Source organism: Typopeltis vanoorti, chromosome 8 (assembly GCF_054136105.1).
Source record: "Typopeltis vanoorti isolate ZY-2024b chromosome 8, IOZ_Tvanoo_1.0, whole genome shotgun sequence".
Taxonomy (NCBI): Eukaryota; Metazoa; Arthropoda; class Arachnida; order Uropygi; family Thelyphonidae; genus Typopeltis; species Typopeltis vanoorti.
This window is the reverse complement of record NC_143556.1, coordinates 12,990,212-13,016,148: the sequence shown is the minus strand read 5'-3', so window position 1 is coordinate 13,016,148 and position 25,937 is coordinate 12,990,212. Positions and strand designations below refer to the sequence as shown.

General features: G+C 35.2%; 1 protein-coding gene across 3 annotated transcripts in view; it reads right to left on the bottom strand.

The window, feature by feature from the left end:
* The window catches only part of Miga (mitoguardin), a 215,327-nt gene that overhangs the window by 125,563 nt on the left and 63,827 nt on the right, over positions 1 to 25,937 (bottom strand). For all 3 annotated transcript variants that reach the window (XM_090396518.1, XM_090396521.1, XM_090396520.1), the window contains exon 5: positions 8,152 to 8,246. In XM_090396518.1, coding sequence (XP_090252644.1) covers positions 8,152 to 8,246 — 95 coding nt within the window. The remainder of the gene's footprint in view (positions 1 to 8,151; positions 8,247 to 25,937) is intronic.

The window sequence follows — 25,937 nt, the reverse complement described above, 5'->3', positions numbered from 1 at the left end:
TGAAAGATATGGCCAGGGACAAATCTGAATGGAGAATGTATGTTATGTTCCATCGAGTTGAAAATGACTCAATGGAACATAACAACAATAACCTGAAAACATCCACGCCCAAAGTAGGATTCAAAACTATGATCTACTGGATGAGGAAGGAGGGGGGGGAGAGAGAGAGAGAGAGATGCCATCCACTCAGCCAATAAAACTCACTGGTTGTGATAAGCCATTTTGATCTGTCACAACCAAGTTAAATGGTTTCATATAAACCTAACTGATGTTACCACATGAGGATTTATCTTATTTAAAAAGGATTAACCACTCGTAGTATTAAGTCTGTTATATCTGTCAATTGCACAACTAAAACCTACTGACCTAAAACCAGCAAAACTAAGTTTAACTAAATCTAGTAAAACCAAAATCAGTAAATGCCGTTTTCCTTTGGCTGAAAAATGCTTTAACCATCATAAAAAAATGCTGTTTTTTTATACCCCCCCCCCCCCACATACACACACACACATACAAAAGGCAGTAAATGTGTAGCGAATCTGTACAAGTTAACAGCTTTTCACAGGTTTAAAATCATCAGCTCATGAGTGAGCTAAGGTTTTGTTTTCCTTTTTTTTTTTTTTATTAATTTTACTTATTTTTTTGTATTTCTTTATTTTTTTACATGATTTAGAAACCAAACATGTGATTTTTTTGAAGCCTCCAGTATGTGAAGAAATGGTCTTAACATTAGGTGATGAAATTCATCTCCCAATTAAAGACAATTATAAAAATTCATGCCCATGGCAGGGTACAAAAACCCATAACCTGTTGTTGGAGAGTGGATATGCAAATCATTCTGCCAACCAAAGTTTGCTTGGTTGTTTAAAGGTACTGCTAAGACAATTAAAGTGATAAGGAGTTAGCAGATGCAAGTCAGTCATTCTAACCTAACCTGTGCATATTCTCAAGTGATTTATGTTTTGTAGGAATAAAAACTTTAATGGTGAAGGGGGGGAAAAAACTTTGCTAGCTCTCTAAGGCCAACTACTTTAGTCATGGGTGAAAAATGGCAAAAAATAATCATCACAGATTGGGATTTCTTTTATAGGTGACATTTAACAAAACCACTTAATCATGGACAGATTCTTATACAACATATCTGTCAAAAATGGCAGCAGTAAATCATCAGCACCAATACCAGATGAAAATTAATGGACGTACATGACTGTATGCTTTCGCAACTACAGCTGAATTTTGTGTAGTTGCGAAAGCATACACTCATGTACGTCCATTAATTTTCATCTAGTACTCCTTATCACTTTAATTGTCTCAGCAGTAGCTTTAAACAACCAAGCAAACCTTGGTTAGCAGAATGATTTGCATATCCACTCTCCAACAACAGATACATATCTAATGTATCTTGGCATCCATTGATTTAATAGTTTCTGATTCACAGGCTAAGTGGAGAGGTGAAAACCCAAACTTTTCAGGAAGAAAAGTGCTTTGAAAGTAATGCCTCCATTGTGATAGCACACTACCCAAAATGAAAAAAACATAAAATAAACAATACTTTGAAGTCTGTAGTTTATTTTCATATACTATTTCTCAACATAATCTCTCTTCCTTTCCATGCCCATGGCAGGATACAAAGCCATAACGAACAGGTTATGGATTTGTATCCCTTAAGAACCATTTTCTCACCTCTGCTTCGACACATTCATTATTATTTTTAAAATGGACACTCTGGAGATGTATATTCAATTCTGGAAATAACCAGAAGTCTAACGAAGCTCAGACCCAACTCCTGTAGGTAGGAGTTGGGTATAGGCTTCAAACACAACTTCAAATCCCATCTCTTTCATAGCAATTGAAGTGAGCATACTCATGTGTCACTTTCTTGTCATGCTGCAAAAAAGCAACTGTCTTCTTCAGCATGAACACAATTAATTTGCTGTTTCAGATTTACTGTTGTCCCTTTTTGCAAATTTACTACAAAAAGGAAATGACAACGTTGCTACTCCAAAAGAAGGTTGGTATGCATTTTCCAGTGGAAGGTAAAGTCCTGAACTTTTTGGCCCTCAATGAAGCAGGATGGAGATACTCTATAGACTGAATATCATCAAAAGCACTGATTTCTCTTTGATAATGTTGATGTAATCAGCAACACACACAAACTTCCAGTCTTGTTTGTTTCATTTCACTATCCAAATAATGCAGCACCTAAAATGTATAAACTTTAATGTAATCCAATTAAGCAACATTCTTTGGAGCAATAACTGTGTAAAATCCATTAGAATAAAAATATGTATTCACAGTAAAAAAAGTTTAAAAAAGACATGCCTTATTTAAACTCAAGGAGCTATGCAAGTTTATCTAGAGCAAGCTTATACAAACATCCATGCCCAAGGTTGGATTTGAACCCATGACCTGTTGGTTGGAGAGCAGGTAGCAAACAGGCCAATATGTAAAAATTAAATGCAAAAAGTATATGTAAAAATTAGATACAAATATTTTGGTTTCTGTTTCTTAAACCACTGTCAGCATCAACAAACAAATAACTGATAACTGAAAAAAAAACAAATATAAAAATAACAATGTAAGTGAATGGAGAACAATATCTTTCTCTGTGCAGCAGTGAGAGCACTACTTAAACACAATTGTTTTATTAACTGAAGCAGTCAAAATAGCTGTAATTATAATAAATGTTTTATTAGGATTCTATAGACAGACACATTCACACACAAATATTAAAAAAAATAAAAACATTAGGAAATACAATTTGTAATGAAAATTTCAAGTATTTTCAGCACAATAAGTCCATCACTGAGATGGAGATATGGATGATGAAGAACGTCAGCACCTTGTTTGAAAATATGTTCACATTTGCAGGTGCTTCTATGTAGAAGCTCAGCATTCCTCTCATAGTACTGCTATATGTACCCCAAAATATTCTATGGCTAGTATTATCAATTTCATGTTCTGTAAGGCAGGATTTATGATGCTTATTTAGTTCAATACAGGGCTGAGGTTTGGCAATGCATTTTGGATGAGATGCAGTTACAAAGAATTTGACAGACTCCACATTTCAATAGCAGTTGTACTTCATTTTTTTGGAGAAGTTAAAAAGAACTTGATTTCGTTGATGGATTTATATGTGACTGAAAGATAAGGACATGTAACACGTACAGAGGTTACCTGAATAGAATAATCCTATGAGAATCATTTTGCAGAATTGAGGGAATATAGGATAATGATTTTGTCTATAATTCTTGGGTTGTGGCCATTTAACAAAGAAATTTTTTTGATGACTGAGATTTCCTGTTGAAAAGACTGCTGCTAAGGAATAGACTATGTGGATTCTTGATAGTAATAATTGATAAGATCATATTCTTGCAAAGGATGGCAAATTGATGTCTAATGGAAAGAGCAGCTATGAAAGTCTAGCTTTCTTGATTCTGTTGTCTATTTCCATATACAATCTTCACTTAAAATCGTACCTAAGTAGCTGAAATGTTTTACTTGTTCTATAGGTTCTCCATTCACAATGCAGCTGATATTTTCAATGCTTCTGTCTATTTTCATTATCTTTGTCTTGTTATTGCTGACCTTCATACCATATCTATCACAACAGTTATTCAATTTAGTCATAGAATCTTGCAGACTTGTAGCGGATTTATTTAGAAGTATAACATCATCCGCATAAAGCAAGGGGTTGACCAATTTTGATATCAGGTTTAATACCACTTTCCTTCATAATGTAATTCATATAGAAAATGAATAACAGATGTGATAATGTACATCCTTGTCTGACACCAGATTTAACATTAAACTCTCTGTACTACCTTCAATTCTAACTGCTGACTTATAACTCAAAATTAAGACTCAGTATTGCTTGATATAATGCCCCACCAACACCATACAATTGTAGTGTTTTGAACAGCTTCTCTCTTGGCACCTTATCATATGCTTTTTCCAGTTCAAAAAAATTTAAATACAGATCTTTGTTATATTCCCATGACTTTTCAACTATTTGTCGTAAAGTGAATATCTGATCCTGACAGCCTCTATTTGGCCTGAATCCAGCTTGTTCCTCACCAAGCTTCTCTTCCACAATCCTTCTCAACCATTTCTCAAGTATACTGGCATAAATCTTGCCAGGAACACTCAGAGAAATACCTCTGTAATTCTCACAATCAGTTTTATTTCCCTTTTTATATATGGGTACTATGAGAACTCTACTCCAAACATCTGGAATTCGTTCTTCTGTCCAGGCCCTCTGAACTATGCAGTATAGCCACTATAAGACTTTTATTGCTCCATACTTGAGCATTTCTGGTCTAATATCATCTAATCCAGCTGCCTTTCCACATTTCAGACTTTTGATGGCTTTTTCTACTTCAAGCATGGATATATATTCCTGATTGCATGTCTGTTGAGTGTTTTTTTACTATTGTGCTCTCATCACTGCTAGTTTCATTTAGCAATTTTTCGAAATAATTACTCCATACTTCAACGATATCTTTTTCTCCAGTTTTCATATCACCTTTATCATCTCTAATTCCTTTTATAGCACTCTTTCCTCCATTTCTGAGCTTCTTCAACAACCTCCAAAATATCTTACCACCTTCTTGATATTTATTTTCAATTGTAAAAAGAAAGGATTTTTTTGTTATTTGATCTCGTTATTTCTAACAATTTTTTTTTTATTTCCAAGTGTACCTATATATTTATTTATTGCACAAGGGTTCACTCTGATTGGTGCAATGACCTTTTTTTTACTGCTTTCAGAATCCAAATAAATCACTGACTCAAGACCAAAATACAAAATAAACACATTTAATAAAACATAAACAATATATATACACTTCAAACAATATTACAAAACTATAACTAACTACAGAATTAATTGGATCCAAGGCCTTTTTAAAATTAAACTTACACTTAAGACTAGACTAAGCACTTTGTTTGCACAATGACAAAATGTTCATAGCCAGTTTCTTCTCTGTCAAGCCCCATTTCCGAAGATATATGACTTCATTCTTCATTTTCATAGGATCCTTTCTCATCACTCATGTAGCACACATTAATTCTTCCTGACTCAATTCTGTCTTCCCTTCAGTAGAAATAATAATTAAATCCGGCGTCCTTAATAAATATGAAACTTTCTATTCAGAGTTTTCTCGAACATTCCTTTAGAACGTAAATAGCAACTTCTTCTTTTATTCACTAATGCTTATTGACAGTCTTAACTCTTCCACTTTAAAAAATTTACATTTCTACGATTCCCTTTTCAGAATCTACTACTAATTTTCCAATTAGTGTTTCCTCCAGTTTTCCTTTTAAAACATCTATAGCAATATTTTCCTTTTATTTACCAATACTTATTCCACTTTGAAACTTCATAGTTCCACGATTCCTTCTTCAGAATATACTATTAATTTTCCTCAAATTGTCACATAAAAAAACTCAATTTCCCCCGAATCTAAATGTCTGTCGGCCTGTGTTCTAATTTTCTCTCTGAACACTCTTCTTGTTTATTCCTGTTATCCTGATACTGAACGATGTTCTTGTCAGCTGTCAATCACACATCAAACTTCTCAGCGAGCATGCGCACTCCTTGAAAGTGGCAAGCAAGAAACTAAATACAATGGCTGACACGGTGTCTCCATTAGTGACAAGAGAATGTCATCTTAAAACACAACTTAATATTTTAAACTACAATAAAAATCTTTTTAAAGTAATACAGCTATTCAAATCCAGTAAGTACATAAACTTTTTAAATGCTTTACGTATCACTTTGACAAAACAATTTCAATAATGGGCAAATCGCAAGTGCCAACAATGCGTGTTATGAAACTAAAACTAATAAACATACTAACATAAACAATACATAAAAATATTCATAATTTTAAATTATGACTATTTTTAGACTATGTTCTTACCTAAGTCTTCCCATGACATTTGTTTAGCTAGTTTTACACAGTGTTTTTAGCTTTCTTACATTTGTCTCTATATGCTCTAAGAGCACAAGCTGACTTATTTGCTAGGAATGCTCATCAAGAAAATGGAAAAAATATGTTATGTTTGCAGTGCAGCTAGGTATTATATACACACATTCATTAAGCAGAATAAATGTGCATATGATCTAGAGGAAGAATACAGATCATCATTCTCAGATCTCTTGGAGACAGATTTATAGCATCTCAAATGATGAAAATTAATAGCAAATTATTAATATACAAGATGTTAAAACAAAAATCAAGACATGAAAGAGAATGAAAGCAACGTTCAGCTCACTACACAAGACTGCTTCCATACTCAGACTACCAAAACCACTGCACTACTGCTAAAAAACAGGAGTCTACAAAATATACTATGTATACAGTATCAGTTGTGTAGGCCTGACAAATCTGAAAAAATCAGGCAAAAGGAACACATAAAAGACAATGAAAAAAAAGCACATTGCATGTAAGCTTTTCTTAGCTTTCCATAACTTAAAAAAAAAAAAAAAGGACAAAAATTTGATAATTATTCCACAGTGACTTATGTTCAAAAATTAAAGAAGCCACATCAATGATACACACACTAACCCAAAGCAAAGAAGACAGGTATCATTCTTGACATTAAGTGTAAGTGTTCAGCTTTGATCAAAAGTTATTGAGTCTAATGGACATTATCAAACATAGTATATTTTGATATTTGGTGTGCCATAACAATGAATATGGCATTTAAAATTTCACAGGTGTGTGTGTGTGTGTGTTGATGCACCTAAGGGTAACTAACTAAATCAGCGAATTCCAATGCATATTCTCTTTGTGTTAACTACTTGTAATTAAATTTCATGAATCAATGAAACTATTCAAATAATGAAAACATAAATTAATGTAGTGAAATTCTGCACTGCTTCAACCTTGGTATCACCTCTGTGTCTTGCTCTGTGCAATGCAATGACAAGAACTACAGAAACCATCAAATATTATTAAAATTGATTGCCATAAAGATCAAGATATGGACAAGTTAATAATAGTGTATTAACTAGCTTACATGAACTGCATAGCAATTATATATTTAGTTTAATCCTTTATCCAAGAGTAAGCAAACAAGTTTGCACCTGAAGTATCTTCAGGACTGAGGCAACCCGTGGCAAAGATGGACTGAGTTCTCACTTTCCTTAAGTATCCCATAATGCAAAACACATCTCCTTGTAGAGATGCATAATGCTAGGCACTATGGGGAGGGTCACTACCCAGACCGGTTTCAACCTTTACTGAGGTCTCTTCAGTGGGAGCAAGACCAAGAGGTGATACCAAGGTTGAAGCAATGCAAAAGTCATATTTCCATATGCCAGTTGCCAAAAGCCGTCACACCTTATTACTAAATTACTCTGGATTGGAGAAAGATGTTGGACGTTTTTTTTTAACTTGGTTAGACTATAAATTATATATTTAGTTTAATCCTTTATCCAAGTGTAAGCAAACAAGTTTGCGTTTGAAGTATCTTCAAGACTAGGGCAACTCGTGGCAAAGGCAGACTGAGTTCTCATCACTTTCCTTAGTATCCCATAATGCAAAGCACATCTCCTTGCAGACATGTATAATGCAATGCATTATAGGGAGGATCACTACCCACACTGGTTTTGACCTTTATTGAGGTCTCTTCAGTGGGAGCCAGACCCAGAGGTGATACCAAGGTTGAAGCAATGCATGTCATATTTCCATATGCCAGTTGCCAAAAGGTGTCACACCTTATTATTAAATTACTCTGGATTAGAGATATGAATACTCTGTCATATGGAAATATTACTTCTGCATTGCTTTAGCCTTGGATCTGGCTCCCACTGAAGATACCTCAATAAAGGTCAAAACCGGTCTGGGTAGTGACTCTCCCCATAATGCATAGTATTATATATGTCCGAAGGAGATGTGCTTTGCATTATGGGATACTAGGGAAAGTGATGAGAACTCAGTCAGCCTTTGCCACGAGTTGCCCCAGTCCTGAAGACACTTCAGGTGCAAACTTGTTTACTTAAACTTGGATAAAGGATTAAACTAAATATATAACTTATAGTCTAACCAAGTGATAAAAAAAACATCCAACATCGAACTGCATAAAATGAATACATTGCTGCTATTCACAGAATGTTTCTGGAAAATCCAAATTTATACATACTGTAAGTGCAAGAAGTCGTTCTTGTCCAAATGGAGGTCTATATGCTGCTAGTGCATCTTCCCAGTAACCAATAGAAGCTTCCAAAGCTTCCATACCTGAATAAATACAAAAATTGTTAACATGCTTTAAAACACAAATGTGCACTTATATGTCCTAATGCATATTTCTTATCTAAATCTCTGAAAATTACATTTCCGACAATGTGACTTTATCTGAAACAGTGTTGGTTTCAAGCTTAATTTTCCATCAAAGCAATTTATAAATGGGGAAGAGTACATTCCTAGAAAACCAAAAAATTACTTAGTGACACATAAAATTATATAAAAATATTAGATATTAAAATATTATAAATAAAACTGTTTATAACTACGATGAAGAATGATGAATTTGAATAACATTTCAAGAATTATTATTATTATTACGGGCAACTGCAGGGAGTCATTAGACTCATTGAGGGAGGCCCAAATCATCTTCATCACAACTATTCGACATTGATACAGTATCTATCATACCTCGCCTTAAACTCATTCACTGTCACAGCATCCCCACAGACTCTGGCAGCCCATTCCACTCATTCACCACTCTAAAAGTAAAAAACCCAGATCTAACACCTTTATTAACCACACTTTTGCCCAGTTTCCATGGATGTCCCCTAGTCCTCCCACAACCAGCCCTTTTCTCAAAAATATCTTCTGAATTAATTTTATAGAAACCCTTCAGTAATTTGAATGTCTCAATCATATCTCCCCTCCTCTGCCTATCAACCAATTTTTGCAACCCACAAATCCTCAACCTGTTCTCATAAGGTTCATTCCACAGACCTGCTATCATCTTGGTCACGCGCTTCTGGATCCTCTCAACCTCCTCCCCATCAAGAAGAAACCTAGGTGACCAAATCTGGGCACAGTAGTCGAGATGGGGTCTTATCAAGGCTCGATACAGAGGAACTATAACCTGCTTGTCAATGTATTCTTCAGCAACCAAGTGATTTGATGAGCTGATTTGGCCACTTTTGCAATGTGACCCCCCCCCCCCCCCTAAACTTCACCTCCTTATCCACCAACACTCCTAAATCTCGTGCCTCAACAATTTCCTGGAGTATAGTTCCACCCATGTAGTAATCTGCTGCTAATCTTTTCACCCCGAAATGTATAACCTTACATTTTGCCACATTAAACTGACATCCATTCTCCTTAGCCCAGACCTCCAATCTATCCAAATCATCCTGCAAAATTTTGACGTCATCTGCATTCACTATTGCCCTACCCAACTTTGCATCATCCGCAAACAAATGAACTGTTCCTCTCATATCCTTTCCTATATCATTAATGAACAAATTAAACAGCAGTGGTCCAAGAACAGATCTTCGTGGCACACCACTAGTCACAGGCCATCTTGTGGACTCTACTCCTGAATAAACCACTCTCCGCTATCTCTCAGTCAACCACCCTCCTACTATCCATCTCACCAACCCTATATCCATCCCCATATGCTGCAATTTACTGATTAGAATTCCATGTGATATCCTGTCAAAGGCCTTAGCAAGGTCTAGTAGAATCACTGTAAACCCATTACCCTTATCCAGTTCAGCCATCACTGTGTTATAATATGTGAGCAAGTTACTGAGGCATGACCTACCCTTCACAAAACCATGCTGTCCCCGATACAGTATCCCATTTTCTTCTATCCAATCTTGTATTTTCCTCTTGACTATTTTCTCCAAGACCTTGATAATGATTCCTGTTATGCTAATTGGACGGTAATTTTCAACAGCAGCCTTGGAACCACCTTTATGCAGTGGAACTATTTTCCCCTCTTTCCATCCCAAATTAAAAAAATCTCAAATTAAACAAAATGGTCAAGGGCACTGACAATTCTTTAGCTGCTTCATGTACCACACGAGCCGGTATACCATCTAATCCCACAGATGTATTGACATTGAGGTTCTGTAATAGACTAGTTACCTCTACTTAATTCATCACAATTCCAGTATAAGCTGTTGGTTCTTCCATTCCTACAATGTCACCACCTGGATGATATGCTCTTGTAAAGTGCTCGCTCAGTAATTCCACTATATCAACTGATTCGGTTACCTCCCTACCCTCAACATTTTTTAAGATCATGAATTTTAAGAATGATGAAGCCTAAACTTAAAAATGAGAATAGTATATTTATTGCCATTTTTAATATACTACTATATCATTTTGAGCTATTTTGCTGTTTTTCTTCAAGTCCAACAAAATATAGATGTGAATCATACAAGTTGAAATAACTTGAATAAAAAATGCAGGCCATAAATTATCTCCATTAAAAGGAGTGACAATCCTTCACAGTTAGCAAGAATGCTCAACTGGATTGACTGACATTTGTAGCTGCAGCAGAACAAAATAAGAGAAATTTTCATACTATAATATAGTACTTTCCAAACTTTTCATGTTGGTGACACACTTTTTAGACAAACATAATTTTGCGGCACAGTAATTCAGTCTGATGTGCCTCTCATGGGTCATGTGGCCAGATCAGATGTAGTTTTAGTATATGCTTTTACAATTATATTTCGTATAACTTTTAGAAGGTTTATTTAAAAATCTCTTCCTGTTCATCCGATACTGGGTTAATAAAAATTCACTATTTATAGTAAGTGATTAATCACTTACTCCTTTTAAAACTGATCCCATCATTATTATCACAAGCAACTCCTTTTGATATTTGATAAGATCAAATATCATATAACTCCTTTAAAGGTTGCGTGATATAGTTAGACTATATTCTTGTCTTGAGAGCACGACAGAGTCTATTAGCAAACCAGAGGTTAAACTTGTTTCACAACACAACCTATCTCATGAAAACCTTTCATTTTTATTAAAAATATATTATGTACAGTATGATCAGATATGATCGAATAAAAAACACATCAAGTGAGCTGAAATGATTCTCTCTTCTTAATTTTTCAATGTATTTAATATAAGGAAAACAGATTTCATAGCTCGCTTGTTGAGTTTTTTCAATCATACTGTATTTTTATATATAATAAAATATACAAAATAAAAATATATAATATATTTATATCCAAGATTAATGTCATTGTTATAAGAAATAGAAAGAAAAGAAAGAAATATATAATAATAGAATTTTAATGCGATATATGAGCTTCATGGGATGAACACAGCTTTTCGATATTTGGTGGAATAGCAGATAAAGACACTCGCATTTCGTTATCAAGCATCCTTAAGCTTCCATGTTTCAATGTCTTCAAGTTTGTCATCGTTGAAAAGAATAATTCACACCTGTATGTAGTGGAAAACTGCAAAAGAATTTTTAACGCTTTTTTACCTATGTTTGGATGCATTTTTGAAACACGAATCCAAAAGTTGTCTAAATCACCCTCTTCATACATCAACAGACTTCGATATTTTTTATTTCAGCTAATTCTTCTTCTTCAATAAGTGACAAGTTAATTGTTGCAGCTGAAAAAAAATGGATTTCTGATCCAATCATAGTTTTGTATTTCAATATTTGGGAAGTAGTGATGAATTTTCTCTCCGAGTATTGTTAAATGGTCAACAATTAGCGAGCTGATATCACATTTTAGTTAACAGGCTGCAGTTTTGGAAAACAATTCAAAATTTCCTTCTTTCACTTTCCTTTTCCAAATTTCTATCTTGTATCTCATAGCACAAATTTTATCCACTGCTGTTAAGATATTTTCTCCTTTTCCTTGAATACTGGTGTTTATTTTATTCAAGTGTTCACATATGTCAGCAAGATATGCCAATTTTGTACACCATAATTTGTTTTGAATTAGATTGCAGAATTCGTTTTATTGATTTTCCTCAAAATGTTTAAGCATCATTTCCCTCAATTCATATACACAACAAAGCACTCAACCTCTTGACAGCCAACAAACTTCTGAGTGTAGTATAAGTTTTTTAAATTTTGCCACCATATCTTCACAAATTTTAGCAAATAATCTTGATTTAAGAGGTCTACTTTTAATGTAATTGACCATTTGAACAACTTTGTCCATAACCTTTTTTAATTCATTACCAGTGGTTTGCGTGACTAGTGCTTTGCGATTTAAAAAGCAATGAGTAATTATAATATTTTCATTCTCTTTCTTTGCTAAAGCTGTGAAACCTTTTGTTGAACCAACCATTGAAGGAGCGCCATCTGTGCATATTCCTACACAATTTAACCATAGCAAATTATTTTCCTTCATGAAGCAATCTACTGTTTTAAATATATCTTCGCCTCTAGTTTTCATTGGAAGTTCTAGACAACACAAGAATTGCTCAATAATTCTGTTAGTATGAATGAAACGTATAAAAACGAGTAATTGCGTTAACCCGTTGACATCTCTTGATTCATCTAATTGCAATGTAAAAATCATATTATCGTCTTGAAAAATATCTTTTATTTGCAGCTGAATGTCAGCAGACATGTCTTCCAATCGTGTAATCTGCCAAAGGGGTTTTATTAACTTCTATCTCAAATTCAGGCCCAAACATTGTTCGAACAATAGCACAGCAAGATTCCTTTATAGTGGTTTCAGCAGTAGTATGTGGCTCCTTGTTTTTGGTAATTATTTGAGCAACCAAGTAACTTGCCTTTTGAGCTTTCTCTGATGTCTTCATTCTCTTGGTGAACGATGTAGACTGCTTCTGTATAGATTTTGAAAGTTCAATAAAGTATTCTACTGGCTTTTCCGACAAATGACTATATTTTGAGGCAAAATGGCACTTTAATTTGTTTGGTACCATACTTTCATTTGCAAGTATCACCCCACAAACTAAACACTGGGGACAAGGATGGTTTTCATTACCAGCAAATGTGAACCCCAATTTCAAATAATCTTTATTGTATAAATGATGAGTGGAAAATTTTCCTTTACACTTCTTCCATATTAATGCAGACCGTTCAACAGTTGATTCTTGCATAGTTTTTTCTATAGTCGATACATTTTGTTCATCACAAACGTCAGCTTTTCTTTTATTAATTAGAAACTTATCCATTTTACAGGTAATTCAACACCAATTTGATAAATAAAACTGTGCAAATTTATTGTAAAGCTTTAACAGTAACTAATACACTACCTCATATAATGCACTTTCAAACAATGCAGGTTTCACTATAAAGTAGCTTGTAATTAGTGCAAAATGCATTACAGTACATTTATTGTAATTTTGTCAGAAAGGCAATTATATTAATTACATTTTACACTCATAGTTATTCATTTCATTTCGAGAAGCAATGTGTTACAAAATTAAGGCAGAAGATTTTCTGAGCATTACAAAAAGTTCTTGAACATTCTTGTTCATATTTATTGCATTGCAATATCTGCCCATAGTACCGTCATCACTCGACTTATGTCCGGTCGAGTTATGTCCTTTCGAAGATAAGTCTATGATTCCATAATGGAATAAACAACATTTTCGACTATACTTTCGAACAAGATGCAAGTGTAAAGTAAAAACGTTATTATTTAGCAAAAATGCATCATGCAACAATGCAGTGGCAACCTCCCTCGGCATTCAGCTTCAACAGTTCCTCTGTTGAGTTTGTGTTTGAAAAATATGTTCTGTATTTATTGCTAAATATTTCGCGATATTTTGTGCAACATGGCCCTACACGTCCAATTAAAAAACCTAGTGAAGAATCACAGAAAAAAGATATCGGAATGAAGTTGCAAGTTCAGCGATAGTGACGAAGCTACATCACTATCGCTGACGAAGGTTATATCAGTGACTAAGAAAACTACTTTCATCATGCACAGAGGACCTAAACCAAAAGCGCATACATCTCAGCACTATGGCCATAATCGCTAAGGCCCTAAGTCTCTTCAACATGTTGAAGGAAAAAGCAGGACCTAATTACGACTACAAATTCAACACTTCTTGTGGTTGGTTCATGAGATTCAAGCAGCGTTCTGCACTGCATAACGTGAAAATGTATTTAGAATCTGCAAGTGCCGATGAGAAGGCTGCGAAGGAGTTTGTGGAGAAATTTGATATTATTATTATGGAGGAAAATTATCATCATATCATCAAATTCCTGACATGTACCCTCAAGGAGTGTAAAGGATATGATAGTACTACATGAAAAATTTACATCATTACTAACTTCCTATCTACAATTCTCCTACTGATCAGTCTGTTAATTGTCAAGACACGAATATTATCAGATCTTATATTTCTATCATCTAAGGCACTTTGTACCCTATAAATCCACCTATATCTTGGTCTTCCTCTGGGTCATTTCCTGCCAACCTGGCAGAGAACACTTGTTTAGCTAATCTTTCCTTACCCATTCTGTTTAAGTGACCATACCACCTGAGATTAGCTCTACTAATACATTCCTGGATGCTGACAATGTCAAGGTCTTTCCTAATATCCTCGTTTTTAATATGATATAGCCATTGATGCCATCTGTTCACGCCTATAATCTTTCTCAGGACTCTCATATCTGCGATCTCTAGTCTTTGGTCAAGTGTTTTACTTCTGACCAGGTCTCAGATCCATATGTTAAAACTGGTTTGAACACAGTCTTGTATACAGCTAACTTAGGGTTCCGACTAACTTCTCTCTTATTCCATATGAATTTATTCAATTGACTTCCTACCATACCAGCTGTATTGATTATGTTGTCTATTTCCATATTTAATTTATCATCTTCACTAAAAATCGTGCCTAAGTAGCTGAAAAGTTTTACTTGTTCCACAGGTTCTCCGTTCAAAACGCAGTTGATATTTTCAACTATTCTACCTATTTTCATTGTCTTTTTATTGCTTATCTTCATGCCATATCTATTACAACAGTTATTCAATTTAGTCAGGGAATCTTGCAAACTTCTAGTGGATTTATTTAGAAGCATAACATCGTCTACATAAAGCAAAGAGCTGATATTAACATCTCCAATTCTGATATCATGTTTAATACCACTTTTCTTCATAATGTGATCCGTATAGATAATGAATAACAGAGGAGATAATGTACATCCTTGTTTCATACCAGATTTAATATTAAACCATCTTCCTGTACATCCGTCAATTCTAACTGCTGAATTACAACTCAAATAAAGACTAAGTATTGCTTGATATAATGCCCCATTGACACCATATAACTGTAGCATATTGAATAGCTTCTCTCTTGGCACCTTGTCATATGCCTTTTCCAGAACAACAAAACTTAAATACAGATCTTTGTTACATTCCCATGCTTTCTCAACTATTTGTCGTAAAATGAGATCTGATCCTGACAGCCTCTATTTGGCCTCAATCCAGCTTGTTCTTCACCAAGCTTTTCTTGTCAAGAATTCTTCTCAACAGTTTCTCAGGAACACTCAGTAGAAAAATACCTCTGTAATTCTCACATTCATTTTTATTTACCTTTTTATATATGGGTACTATGAGAGCTCTACTCCAATCATCGGGAATTCGTCCCTCTGTCCAGGCATTCTGAACTATGCAGTGCAGCCCACTGCAAGACTTTTATACCACCATATTTCAATATTTCTGGTCGAATATCATCTACTCCTACTGCCTTTCCACATTTCAAACCTTTGATGGCTTTTTCTACTTCAAGTATGGATATGTATTCCTGACTGTATGCCTGTTGAGTGTTTTTTACCACTGCTTGTTTCATTTAGTAATTTTTCAAAGTAATTATTCCATACTTCAAGGATATCTTTTTCCCCTGTTTTCATGTCACCTTTATCATCTCTATGACTTTTGTTTGGCTAGTTTGACACAGTATTTAGCTTTCTTACATTTGTCTCAGTATTCTCTAAGAGCACAAGCTGACTTATTTGCCAAGAACTGTTGGTATGCTTTCATCTTTTTCTTCACTGCCTCTCTAACTTTCTGTGTCCACCATGGAGTTCTGATTTTTCTATCCTTGCAGACAACCTCACCACATGCCTCTCTGGCTGAATCAATCAGGGTTTTCTTTAAGGTTTGGTTCCTGTTCTCAAACTCTTTCATTTTTTCTTCAATAATCTTTGTGTATTTTAGTCTAAAGTTCACATCTGAGAGCTGCTCAACTATTAATCACTCTAAAACTTTCTTACATGTCATTCTTTTCAATATGAAATTCAATTTTATCCTGCTCAAGACTAAATAGTGATCACTTCCAATTTCAAATCCTCTGTACACTCTGGTGTCCTGCACCAGGGAGAAAAATTCACTATCAACAATAACACAGTCAATGAGACTTTTTTATTCTTTGCCTCTTCTCTCCATGTGAATTTGTGCACATTTTTATGTTGGAACATGGTGTTAGTAATAACCAGTCCATGTCCTGAGCAGAAATCCAACAGGTATTTGCCATTATTATTAGCTTTGCTCTTTTCTCCAAATTTTTCCAAAATATTTTTGTATCACTTCCTACTCTGTTATTTAGATCCCCAAACAAGGACCAACTTTCTTTTTCATTGTGTCAGTAGCTTTCTCTGGGCCTCAAAAAATTCCTCCACTTCTACCTTAGTAGAGCCTTCTGTGGGACCATAGGCACAAATGAGTCTCTTTGTCCAGTTTCCCATTTTCATATTTGCCCACATCACTCTACTTGAGACTGCCTGCCATTCATGAAGATTAGCCTCATATTTAGTGTTGAATACTATGGCTACTCATTCTTTTCCTTGCCTGAATATAACATTTTCTATTTATTGCTCAGAAAGATCTCACCAGTTTTTGTCTTTTTTGTTTCAGTCACCCCTATTATGTCGTTCTGGTACTTATCTAATTCCTCAGCTAGCTCCATTTCTTTGCCATTCAGGCTTCTTATGTTGATAGTACTTTAACTCTGGTGATGTTGAGTTGGGGTGTGATTTCAGATTCGTTCCAGTAGCTTACTTTTCGCTGTTCGCCCTGGTTATCTGGTGAAAACAACGGGGGTCTTGTTTAACCGGGTGACGCTCCAGCTGGCATGAAATTTTGTCATTTTGTACCATCATTTTTTATATTGGTTTAAGCCAATAAGGATACAATTTGGTCAGCTAAATCCGAAATTGTCAGCCCATCCTCGTTCGTTCAGTTTGTCGCCAGATATTTAATATGGATGAGACCTCCTTGTTTCAGAAAAAAATGCATGAATGTACATTCATCCAGAAAAAGCTAAAATGTATGCCTGGTTTCAAAGCTTTTAAAGACCATGTTACAATTCTGTTAGAGGATAATGTGGCTGGATATAAAACATTAGGAAGCATACTCTTCCTCTTCATCAGCAGAGATATAAGAAGTTGGGGATGACTCAAAAATTGTTTGCGGATGCTTTAATCACTGTTATGCGAGTGAAATAGAAAGCTATTGTGTAAAAGAAAACTCAGAATTTAAAATTTTATTAATTCTAGATAATGCTCTAGGTCATCCATCTTATATCAGTGATCTTCACCAAGTTCAAGGCTATGTTTCTCCCTCCAAACATTATTTCATTGATCCAACCAATGGATCAGGGAGTTCTAGTAGTGTTTAATGTTTATTATCTACAGAGAACTTTTTCACAAGTGATTTCTGCTAATGAAGGAAGAAGGAAACGACCAGACTCTCATGCAATTCTGGAAAAGCAATCAATATTTATCATGCTATTAAAAATATTGCTGTAGTTTGGGACGAAGTGATCTCTCAATGTATGAGTGGTATATGGAAAAAGACATTAAAAAGGTTTGTGCATGATTTTGGAAGTTTTGAAAAAAAAATGAAGACCTTTGTAAATTGAGTGAAGAAATAGTGGGTCTAGCAAACAACCTGAATTTTGAAGTGAATGACGATGACATAGTTCAACTCATAAGAAGTGTCCCTGAAGAGCTGACCAATGAAGAATTGGTCGAAATGGAGGAACAACCTGTTACAGAAGAGGAAGAACGAGAAAAGGAAGAGGAAAAAGAGAAACAAGAAGAGGTAGTTAAACAGTGAAGTGTCTTGCAGAAATATCCTCTGCAGTTAGCGATGTTCTCAAAATGGTTGAAGACATGAATCCCAATGTTGAATGCTACTTATTAGTAGAAAGGAAAGCACGTGATGTGTTTGCTTGCTATAAACAAATGTACGATGAAAAGAAGAAGAGGAATAAGTAAAGCACATCAGACATTTTCATCAAAAAAAAAAAAGGTTACAGCAGAAGAGCCGCAGCCTGGTCCTTCACATAGGGAAGGTAATGAAGATGTGATTGTGGAGGAAGATTTGGATGATTATTTTCCTGTTTTATAGTGGCAGTAATGCACAGTACAGTTTTATAATAAGGTTTAAAAATTAAAATGACAGTATACTTATTACTGTTAAGTCCCTAACTCCTATAACTCTGTTGATTTAATGTATCAACTTATGTCCGAACTGATATGTCCTGCTTTATGGAACAGAATCTGACGTAAGTCGAGGGATGACTGTATTGCAGCAGCAAAGATGTGGCCTTTATAAACTTTTTTTTATATGTAACTTATTACCTTTTGTATGCAATTATGAGTGAGAAAATGAAGTGTAAAAGAGTTGAAGGACCAAAGAAATGCATATGTTTCAGAACAGAACAAAAAAAAAATTATGTGTCATAAAGTTGGTGCAGTGTTTGCTAGTTGTGTGAGATAAAAAAATGAATGAATGAATCATCAGTATGAGTCATTGTTGAAGGATCAGTATAAAGAGAATGGATTTTGTGCCACATCATATGATAAGGCACAAAAGCTCTCTTGGAAGATCTGTTAAGACATTTCATGTTACACATTTGTTTACATCTTTTAACAAAACAGTTACACCAACAGTGTTAACTGTCTGTGTGAAACATATTTTGCAAACCCTTACATTAATACTGTGCTCAGTGCAGTTTCAGTTAATACTTAATATTTTATATTTTCAACACACATTAACTGTATTATGTGAAGAACTGCTACACTGCATATTTGGAAGAGAATATTTTTACTGCTTGTTTTGATATTATGTAGCATATGCAAATAAATAAATAACATAACACAACATAAAATAAAAATAATAAATAAATAAAACAATCACGTATAGGTACAAGCTCCCAAATGTGAACAGTTTGAAAATAAACTATAATCAGAAATACCCGACCTTTAAATAGTTGATCTGGGAATGGCCCAATTTTTCAACAATTTACCAAACAGATAGGCCTGCAATGAACATGCCATCCTATCACAAAGGCTCTTTCAAACTCTGTCAGTTCTCTTCTTACAGCCATTTTATCTGGAAACAGTTGCACTGACTTGGGAGCATCCCATTCCTCAATTTATATCAGCTATAAAAACATACGACTTGTTACATAGCACGATGCACCTTGCCCTTGGGGGTGTCTGTTGACTTCTTTCCAAGTAGCATCTATAATTCACTGGTATCCAAAGCCTAAGAACAAACACTATTTCTAAAGACTACCACCACAAATTCAGACAAATCAGCTTGTGGTAATTTGTATAACATGATTTTGAGTAGAAAGCAGGTACACATTCAAATTTTTGAATCATGCACTAGAGATCATCAGGTAGCACTCAACGCAATGTAAAAGACTATGCTAAGCAAATTGTGCTAAACAAACTTGTAAAGGAATAAAGTTGAAAAATTTTGATGTCTTGTAAAGTCTCAAAAACATCATCTAAATGGTTTCACTCTAGGAAGAATTATTCAAAAGCTTGAAACATGCTTTGAATTACTGATATTTGCCAGGGAGTTTGGAATCTCACTTAGCATTATAGCCAGGCTCTGGGCAGCATTTCAAACCAATGGAAATATGTTCCAGATGTTTGATAAGAGGCCATCCTTGCTCCACCATGGAGTATGAAGACAGATTTTTGGTTATAACAGCAAAACTTAATTGATGCATCCCAGCAGGTCAGATTGCAAGTCTGCTCCATTCAACCACAGATATGTGGATATCTTGACAAACTGTTGCACCAAAGTACCCGAAGGCCTGTAGTCTGCATCCCTTTATCCACAGGGCTCATCGCAGAGCACGTTTTAACTGGTGTTGTATCTGCAAAAATTGAACAAGACACCAATGGGCTAATGTACTCTTGTAAAATATCACGAGAAATAAGTTTTGATTAAAGAATTTTTGCTAATTATTTTACAATTAAATTTTTGTCTAGAATAATAAAATATAAGAATGTACTAAGTAGTTGCAATAGTAAAAGAATTCTAAAGCTGTATATGCTGCTAAAAGTGCACCTGACTAAAGAAACGTTACTAAGAGCTTAAAAAATACATAAGTCGGATTAGCGTCGAGCGACAAAAGGATCGTAAGGTCAAACGGCCTGCGATGACATAGGTTCATTCATTGCTCGTGGCTAATCCTGGAATATTCCGAATTGAGAACAATAACCTGTGATTTGAATAAAAGGGCAATACAGTATGTGGTTCAGGGCTTTTTTCGACCTGTGGCTGACCTTTCCTGGACTTTAGCGCAGCACCTACAAGGGCTCCTTCCGTAGTAGAAGGATGAAAGTTTTTCCTGCCGCCAATGCCGAATGTACTTCTGCCGCCTGCTCGCTCTAGGCTGCGGATAGCTACGGCAGAACTCCAGTGCATAATTCGAAGGAAGATTATCGAGGATTTGACCTGATAGAAGTGGCCACGTGTATAATTAAGGAATCGAACTTTCCTCTCAGGAAAACGAGTTAACAAGTAAGCCCTCGTTTTGTTTTGCGGTATGTGATACGATTGTGTCTAGAAATCATAAATAGAAAGAAAGAGACTAATTGTTAACTGACGGCTATATGTGAACTGAATGTCTTGTTTTTTTGAAGAACTTGCTTTGTTAATGTTATCCGATTCTCGGGATGCTTGATACAATATCTGAATTAGCCTTATTAAAAGTAAATGTAATGGAAGGGAATTAACTGTGTTAACGTTCTTATAACAATTGTGCATGCTTATGAGCTATATTTGTCCCATAGAGGATATTCTGTGATAAGTAAGATTGAGTAATTTTGCTAATAAGAGTGTTATGATCTATGATGTTCAGATAGTGAGTTAAAGTATGATATATGGTATGGTGCATTTTGTTTAAGTTAGTATTTAATCATTCTTTCTATGCTTTGTATCACGACTTGCATTTTTGGATATTTGTGTAGAAGTGTAAGATTACATTTTGTCTTCTTCTTGCCCTGACTGTTAACATAAATTAGATCAATTAAGTTGCGCAGTCGGAAATGAAATAAATTTCTTAATTGATTTGTGTACGATTGCTCAGGGATTTCCACACCAGATAGATCTTAAAAACAAGGTCTATCTAGCAGCAGAAGAAAAAAAAAAAAAAAAAGGGGGGGGAGAAGTAATACTAAGTAAGGAAATAGATAGAAGACATGGAAAATATTACACTCTTTAAAGATGAGCCATTTAAGTCTTTCCTCCTCTGATCTGGTGTGAAAGTAGTACTGCTTACCATCACGAGAATGTTCTTGAAAGGGACAGATATGGCAGTGCTGGGGTCATGGTGTGGGGAGGCATTATGCTTAATGGAAGAAGAAAAGGAAGGAAGTTTCCTTTTGAAAATCAGTAGCTCATCGATATAGTAATACCATGTAACTCATGAAGGAGTGGCAAATAGATGCAGTATCTGAATGTGTCCCGATAGTCGAAGAACAAATATAATCGGAGTGAAATGAATGTACAATCTTATTAAACGCAAGATCCATAAGAAGAAGGTGATGTGGAAGGAATATCGTGAGAAAAACCAGAAGTAGATGAGGTAGTTCAAATGAGTGCTCACTTCACCAAGATCTATCAACCTGGTGTATGAAGCACAGTGATACCACTACATTGGATGAAGAAACAGAGGTGCATGAAAAGGAGGTTCTAGAGCTGTTGGATAACCTGAATAAGAATTCTGCTGGAACAGACAATATTCCTCTATGGAAGTGAATGCTGGAATCTCAAAAACACTGAAGAGAAAAAATTATTAACTAGTGAAATGGGTTGGCTAAGAAGATTACTTGGAGTATCTCTGCTGGATAGACTAAGAAACAGAGACATAAGGAAATGGCTAAAACAAGAAATAACAATAGTAGACAAAATCCAAGAAAGAAGACTGAGATGGTTTGGCCATGTTACCAGAATTGGAAGAAAGATTACCATCTAAAGCTCTGATCCAAAGGGCAGCCCAGAATTGGATGGAGAGACAAAATAAAAGAGGATCTGAAAACCAAATCACAACAAGCGATACCAAACTAGACAGAATTGTTTGGACTCTCCAGGGACAGACAGAAGTGTAAAGAGTTCATTCAGCCTCATCATCATCCACATAGATGATGGAAGAGAGAAGAAGAATTGGGACAGATGGAATATCAGCATGTATGCTATGGAAATGTTCAGCCAAACTGGCTAATTCCTTGACAAATTTGTATGATTTGACTCTTAGCTCAGGAAAGATCCTACAGGAATGGAAAGAATGTGTGAGAACTGCACAAGGGTGATGGAAAGACTAATGTGTCTAACTACTGACCTATAAGTATCAGTGGTGTAAGAACTGTACAGATTTTAGAGAAATTGGTAAGACTTGCATATAGAAATATACTTTACAAGGAACAGCATGGGTTTACTAAAAGGAGGTAATGTCTGAGCAATTTGTTCATATTTTATAATAATGTTAGAGCTGAATTGGATGAAGAGAATGGATACTGTTAGACTGTGGTAAAGCATTAGGATTCCACATGAAGGGCTACTGCATAAACTAGAGAATACAGGATTGGAATATTGGCTTGGATAAATGGGTGGCTGATGGACAGGTATTAGAAAGTGGTATATGGGAAATGTGAATTTGAGAGATTTAAGGTGACCAGTGGTGTGTCCCAGGGATCACTCCTTGGACCATTGTTGTAATATTAGAAAGGAACTGACAAGATATCTTCAATTGTTTGCTGATAATGCAAGGAGAGGTAGGGGAGTCAGAGATACTACTGATATACAGCATTTACAGGCTGGAAGTGGAGGCAAACAATGATAGCTGTCAATTCAATGTAGTAAGTATAAAGTTATGCACTTTGGCATCATGGCATGATGTAGAATTATCCTTGGAATAACTAACGAGGCTAGAGATCTTGGAGTTATGGTGGATAGAAATTTGAAGTTCAAGGGTTACATAAGAAAAATTGCAAATAAATTCAGAGGATGACTGCAACGTGGAAAGGAACATTGACATGTAAGGGTATGGAAATGTAAGGATATTGATACGACTGCACCTGGACTACTACTATGAGCAGATTTGGTCTACTGGGTTTCAAAGGGATAAAGAAGCTGTGGATAGGCTGCAAAGAAGCATTACAAAGATGATATCAGGATTATGGAATTAGATTATGAGGATAGATTGAGAGTATGTGGACTGCATACACTGGTAAACAGAAGAAAGAGTGATATATGATAGAGATCTGTAAACTTTTGAGAGGGTGTTAAAGGATATTGGATGATAAAAATTCTTTATTATATAGAAGATGGAGAGAGGATAAGGGAGAACCATGGAAGTTGGGTTTGTGTACAGTTAAGAAAGGGATAAAAGCTAGATTTTTCTCTCATAGAACTGTGAGTATGTTTGCCTGTTGAAGCAGTGAGTGCATCTAGTATGAATGAATTTAAGAAAAAGTGCGACAGCTGGAGTGGGTGATGACAGCTAATGTATGGCCTCCATCAATGTGTCCTTGACTCTCTGGAGCTTGGTGTTCTAATAATAATAACTATAAATAGTAAGTAAAGGCTAGCTGTGGAATAAATTTTGATTTTTATTAAATGCAAACTTTAGTTTGGTTTCAGCTTGGAAATAAGGCAAAGTATTTTGAGCCATATAACTTGTCAATATTTTTTTTGAACAAAATTATAATTCAAGAGGTAAGTACATCTGCACACTTACCATATTTACTCAAATATAACTCGCACTTTTTTTCCTCAAAAATTAGTTATAAAATCGTGGTGCTAGATATATGCAGGGATTTTCTGAAATTAAAGTTTTTCTGGAAAAAATTAAATTGACGTCTGTAATTAATTTCTCAGTATTTATTATAATTTGCAATTGCTCAGATTATTTATAAAATGAATATATTTAAATTTTAATTATCAATGTTATTTATGCGATCGGCTGCTCACCTTCATCACGCGATATATTTGAATCTTTAGCAACGGTGCTTCTGTAATTAAATTAAAACAAACAGTTTCGTTATTGCTTCTCCTTTTATCATTTCAAAATCATAAGATCACCATGATTTTAAAAAAAATTAAAATGAGTATGACTTATCGAGAATCTACTATTCGCTATCGCTGTTTCCAGATTCGCATATGATTGGTGCGGTTAAAGTTTTAACCTTTTTTCATGTGCAAGGTATATGCAAAACTTTTTAATTTCTTTTTTCGTCAAGTAAAATCAGGGGTGCAAGATATTATTATTATTATTCGTGACACCTCCAAGGAATCCAAAGACTCATTGCGGGAGGACACCTACTGTGCAACTGTCTCCACTGCCACACCAAACCTCTACAATCAATCATCTACATCAACGGCATGTACTGCCCACTACCACAACCAATATTTTATGTCTGTAAATTGCGTGTGTTCTAAAGGGCTGATTTGTCTGTATGCAAGATGAAAAACCCCAGTTTCCATCAGAAAAAAACCTGTTACTGTCATATGAGATCGGCTAACTCACTTTCAATTGAAAAAAGCCTGTATAAAGATTTCTCCCGTCATGACGAGAATCGAACTTAGGCCTTTTCCAATTGAAGGGCGCAACATACTGTCATTCTTCCAATTGTGCTACTTAGGTGCTTATATACATGAGGGCGAGTTATATGCGAGTAAATATAGTAATAACTCTTACATGAATGTAATTAGTACACTCAAAAATATTCTTGATTATACCGTCAATTCCTGGTGATTGATCAGTTTTCATATGGTGGATAGCCAGTTTTACTTCTTCTGGTAGGACAGATGGTATTTCTAAATTTTCATCTAGTACTGGAGCTGTGACTATTTGTTTAGATGAGTAAAGATTCCATAAAACATTTTTTTAAATTTTTTTCATTTCACCTCTGTTTGTGTGCCTGTTTCTTTGATTATCTATGAAGGCTGATGGGAGTGGCTGCTTTAGACTTATTTGCCGAGTGGTTAGCATATCCACTCTCCAGCCAAGAGGCTGCAGGTTCGAATCCTGCGTAGGCATGGATGCTTGTGATTGTCCACTCTCCCAATATGGACTGGGTCACCATGGGAGTAGCAGATCCAAACCTTCTGCAATGGGAGAGGCCTTCACCCTGCAGTGGATATATTTTTTTTCATATATTGTTTGGGCCTCTGTAGCTCAGTCAGTATAGAAGAAGCCCTTTGGTCAGAAAGCCCTGGGTTCGATTCCCGTCAGTGAGAAACCGTTATCTGGTCTCTTTCAACAAAAGGTGTTAGAACAGGCAAACTGACTCCATGAACACACACACACACACACACACACACACACACATCTACAGATGGAACACACCACTTTATCCTTGAGTTACAATTGTGGTTGCGAAGTCCAAGAATACTTCGAAAGGTTGTGGGTGCTTAAGTGCCACTGATCGGATTATTAGTCCACTGGTCCTAATTATCGGATAATTAGGACCACTGATCGGATATATATATATATATATATATATATATTATAGTCACCTTTGATATTCTGCCTCAGTTTTTTACAGATAATTTTATATTCTAAACAGTCTTTTCCTGTATCTTTCAATTTTCTTCAATAGTTGTATCATTCTCGCTGATAAAGGTTCCCTGGTCTTAGGAGGCTCTTTCTTTGCAATTCAATAAATGATTATTAAAATTTATTAAA